Source organism: Cyprinodon variegatus, unplaced genomic scaffold (assembly GCF_000732505.1).
Source record: "Cyprinodon variegatus isolate N-32 unplaced genomic scaffold, C_variegatus-1.0 Scaffold69, whole genome shotgun sequence".
Taxonomy (NCBI): domain Eukaryota; kingdom Metazoa; phylum Chordata; class Actinopteri; order Cyprinodontiformes; family Cyprinodontidae; genus Cyprinodon; species Cyprinodon variegatus.
Window position 1 is genome coordinate 615,657 of NW_015150522.1, and position 5,062 is coordinate 620,718.

The following is a 5,062-nucleotide window of genomic DNA, read 5'->3' on the forward strand; positions in this document are numbered from 1 at the left end:
GTTGTTCAGCATGGGGGTGAGTAGAAAATGAAGGCTAATCATGTTTTGGGTGTACTATTCCTTTAAGCCAGCGGGATAGGGTAGAAGTTCGACCGCCCCAAGATGGCCGCCGTAATTCCTCCGCCGCTACCGTCAATGCGGGGTCTACTCTTTATATGTATGTCCCCTACTGCTTTACCACCTGTGGTGCAGTTTTTTTTAAACTGCTTTACACAGACAAGGACAGAAGAGGGCGCCAAATCTATTTTAGTTGAATATGCAAATAAAAATAGAAAGGTGGAGCTGCTTTGCAATCCCATTACTTCTTTTATATGAATCTAAAAACTATGTGCTTGTTACATAAAAACATAATAGTAGATAGATACATCAGTTCAAACCCTTGCAGTATCCTGACAGGCTGCTTTCAAAAATAACAAAAGACCACTAGAGCCTAAAACATAATCTTTAAACAAATATCGATTATTTTATTTGCTGAAGTGACATAAAAAACAATCTCAAAATAATAATATCAATGTCCTTATTTGAGTGAAAAGTCAAAGAAGTGTGATATTGAAGTAATGTCAAAATGACATCAATAAAATCTTTGACAAACATCAAGTTGATGTCAAAGGATTATGTTGATTTATATTTTTGACCAGAATTATGATTAAAATTTGATTTCAGTATTTGATGTAATATTGATGTTGATTTGATTTAACGGTGCAAATTATTGCAGATTATGCAATGGGATGACAGGTACACGGCTATCATTACCAATGCAGAACAAGTGAAATAATAAATGTGATATTTGAAAACAATAAATGAATCTAGACCTGAATTTGTGCTTGTCTTTTTGTGCTTTATCTGGAAGCAGGTAACCGGACCAGCAGTCTAGAGCCTCTCAGACTTCCTTTTCCCCAGACACCTAGAGATAGCCTAGTCCTTCTAGCATGTCCTGGGTCATCCTCTAGGCTTAGTCCCGTTAGGACCTGCATGGAACCTCCCAAGGGTGACTTGATTAGGACAAACAAAAAAGATATTCAAACCACATCAGCTGGCCTCTCAATGTGGAGGAGAAGCTCATTTCACCTGCTTGTATCCGGGATTTAGTTTTTTCGCTTATGATCTAGATTTTAATACCATAGGGTAAGAACATAAATGGAGAGCTTTGTTTTTTTTGTCAGCTCTTCCTTCACCACAACAGACCGGTGAAGCGTCTGAATTAAAGCAGCAGCCACACCAATCTCTCTGTCAATGTCTGGCGTTGAAAATGTATATTTTCTCATTACAATTCCTACTCCTTAATTTTGAAACATGAGCAATAAAATATGTCATTTGACCTGATATGAATTTTAAAGCCAAAATAACTTCATAAGAATGTAGTCATTTTTAAAGGAACTGAAAAACATAGCGATTTTCTGTGTTTTGGAAACAACAAAACCATACCGTTAAAATAAATGTACAAGACAACAGAGTGACTGTAAACAAAAAAAGAACTTTGATCAAGATCTTTGGGTAGCTTGATTTTTTTCACAATGAGGAAGTTTAAATGCCAAGTTTCACTGAGAGCATAAGACACTATAGTTCCAACTCTAAGAAACAGACCGAAGCTGGTCTGTCACATAGACATCTGTAAAGGGGCATTTTTAGATAAGAAAACTGGTTAGTTAGTTTGATCACTGCTGCACTTTATAAATGGAGATGTTCATTTCACAGCTAAGCTGCTCATTCACTGTTGGAGAGCTGTCTGCATCGGAACACTGTTGTCTATAGACTCTGTGTATGCAAAATGTCAATAAAACTTGTCTAGTCTAAGTCTAAGCCATTAGAGCGAACCTTCTCCTCTTATGGATTCAGTCAAAAATGACTCAGGTCATTTATAGCACTTATGACTTCTGAATTCCTGGATGGATAGAATAGAATAGAGGGCAGTCTGTTGCAGCTGGGTGCAGCCCACCTCTCGCCCATAGACTGCCAAAAATAGGCATTGGCCTCATCGCGGACCTGACAAAATAGGCGGTGAGAAGAAGCATGAATAGAATAGAATAGAATGACCTTTGTCCTATTTACTGGCCCTCATTTTCGCTAAAGGTGAAGCAGAAGTTCCTGACCGTTCACTATTTGACTACAGTGTGAATTCAGGATTTTGAAATGAGCCACATTAAAAAGAAAATGCCAGCCACTTTCTAGCAAACTAACAGACATGGGACCTTAATAGTGAAAACAGCCCAACTTCAATATTATAAGCTTATTTGTCTCCTATGTTCCCTCCAAACAGGGCAGGTCATGCATGTACAAGCATTAACTAATTGCAAATAAGCCCCAGCTGTGAGAAAGAGGAAGCATGGTTTCACCTCTTCAGATAGTGAATGTTTGAAAATGATCTTTCCGTCTGTTTTTTTAATTACTTACTTCTCTCTTTTTTTAACACAGGGTTTATTTTGAGCGACCTATCAATTCCATGGTAAACATGCAGAAAAAAAACAACAGAGGAGTGTTAACTCTTGAGTATATCACAGGAAGCAACATTTTACACATTCTTTAAGCAGAGGCTTTGCATTTTGAAAAGGAACTGGTAAGCTTCGGTGATGTATGCTAAGTGTTTCTGAGAAACCTTCAACCTCAGCAATGCTCTCTGTTAGATGTTGAGAGAACCGTGTTAGTTTGGCAGCTACAGCAAATTGTGATCATCACTAACGATGGCGTACGGTGGAAACTTGAATGACAACATTTGTGAAAAGGATTGTGACTATGAGTAAGTTTTTCTTCTTTCTGTACGACGCATTCTTTTTTAGGAAGTGCAACATCTTAAAGGGCATCGGAGATCTTGATTCAAAATTCTGTCGACCTAGAAAAAGGCGTAAATATATATCTTTTTAAAGGCTTGCGTTAGATTAAGATCCTTTACTCCTGTTCAGAATTATAATGTATAAAAAGTTAATGAAGTTGCAGGGACGCTCTTCAGTGAAATAAAAGTTCTTTATCCACTATTGTACCAAAGACATTTTTGCTTTCGGTTTGATTAAAGGTTATGCAAGGGACTGTTTGGTTGAAAAACTGCAGAATTTCTTTTAGTCAGTATTATTTTCCATTTAATGCAGAAACATTGAAGAAGGTGAGCCTAGGCAGGATTCTTTTCAGCTCATCAAAGAACCAGCATTCAGTGTCCTGGGGTATCCTGAAGCCATACAGATGGGAATGATTACAGAATACTCAGACACCTCTGGTATTTACTTCAACCAAAGCTTTCAAATCAAAGAACCATTTTTTTTTATATTTGATAATTAGAAATAGCATTAAGATTAACTTCATTTTCAGACAATACATCAACAAGCAGCAGTGAAGGAAGCAAACAATCGCTTCGCAGAAAACCGACGAGGTCTTTGGAAAGAAAAAACTGGTCAGCCGAAACGAGGAGGGTGCTATCCTCTATGCCCAGCCGTAAATCTGGTGAGTTTAAGCTTAAATTTTCACCTTAAATAGTGTATGCAACTGAATTTTTTTATGTTTCTTTTTGTTTTGGGTACAGGGATGCACAGTTCTGCAGGTTTAGCCTTACAAGGCAGACAAACACATGCAATACAGCAACACCAGACCTCATCCTGTGACTCCATTCTTACTGCGAGACTGACCCATGATTGTATCATTCAACCCGAGTTGGAGGAAATCAGTACTGGAGGTTGCAAATTTTCAGAACCCAAAACAAGTTTTCAGTTTCTTTTATTTTGAAATGCAACAGACCTTTTCTGCCACAACAGCTGAAGTGGAAGATGTTTGCTGTATCCACAGAGAGAGCAGAAAATGTAGCTGGTTCAAGCTTGTGCGGCGTTGGAGACCATATGGAGCAGTTGCTGTCACATCTCAGGGGCCTCACTGTGAGTGAAGGTATGCGAAAGCTGCGGACCACACCACTCAGCCTGGCGGACAAGAGGGAAATCAGGTAAATGGGACGAAGATCTTATTCACTACTGCTTTAAACAATCATCCTGAACAATCTAACAAGGTAGATATACAGTAGATAGTCTCTTAAACATTAACACAGTTTCCTACAAAACAACTTTGGCTCAGAAACTAATTGCAGATAATTTGTGTAACAGAGCAACTGCTTTAGATATCTGAACCCATCCTAGGAAGCTCTACAAGATTGTTGACTTTCATGAAGTCACTCTCCTCCAGTAGAAGAATTACCAAGATGCCTTCTGGTTATACAAAGAAAAAGCCTCTGTAAATGGCTATAGGGAGGTATTGTGACTTTGCTTTTAGATGGACAGGTAAATGGATGGATAGATTAATAAAATTTTGGGGAAAAAAAATCTCAACAAAAAAAAAATCGGCGTATAAGCCATTCAAATGGGGAAAAAAATACCCAAACTATTTAGGATTATTTCGGGTTCGATTCCCAGTCCGGAGTCTATCTGCATGGAGTTAGCATGTTCTCCCGGAGCATGTGTGGGTTCTCTCCGGGTACTCCGGCTTCCTCCCACAGTCCATAAACATGACTGTTAGGTTTTTTTGGCTTCTCTAAATTCTCCTTAGGTGTGAGTGTTTGTCTGAATGGTTGTTTGTCTCTGTGTTGCCCTGCGAGGGACTGGCAACCTGTCCAGGGTGTATCCCGCCTCTTGCCCGTAGACAGCTGGAGATAATCACCAGCACCCCTCGCAGCCCCAGCAAGGATAAGCTTGATAGAAAATGGATGGATGGACATTTAGAAATGTAGATAGCAAGGCAAGGCAAGGCAAATTTATTTGTATAGCACAATTCAGTACAAAGACAATGCAAAGTGCTTTACATGATTAAAAATAAAGGGAAAATAAAACAGAATCAAAGCAAGTAGGAAAAAAAATAAAAATGCAGAAACAAAAAAGAACATTAAAAACAGTTGGTCTACAAAAAAATAAGATAAAAAAGTTTAACTAATGATGATTCAGTTGAACTGTTTAACTAGAACAGTCGCAGGCAATCCTAAACAAATGTGTTTTTAGTCTTGATTTAAAGGAACTCAGGCTTTCCGCACTTTTACAGTTTTCTGAAAGTTTGCTCCAGATAAGTGGACCCTAGGATCTAAATGCTGCTTCTCCATGTT

The 5,062-nt window shown here is 38.4% G+C and overlaps 1 protein-coding gene across 1 annotated transcript in view; it reads left to right on the forward strand.

Annotated features, from left to right (window-relative positions):
- The first annotated feature begins 2,509 nt into the window (after positions 1-2,509).
- LOC107083158 (transmembrane channel-like protein 6) overlaps positions 2,510-5,062 on the forward strand; it is a 13,141-nt gene continuing 10,588 nt past the window's right edge. The window contains exons 1-5 of the mRNA XM_015372158.1: positions 2,510-2,734; positions 3,081-3,205; positions 3,298-3,429; positions 3,509-3,658; positions 3,769-3,919. Coding sequence (XP_015227644.1) covers positions 2,679-2,734; positions 3,081-3,205; positions 3,298-3,429; positions 3,509-3,658; positions 3,769-3,919 — 614 coding nt within the window. The 5' untranslated portion in view covers positions 2,510-2,678. The remainder of the gene's footprint in view (positions 2,735-3,080; positions 3,206-3,297; positions 3,430-3,508; positions 3,659-3,768; positions 3,920-5,062) is intronic.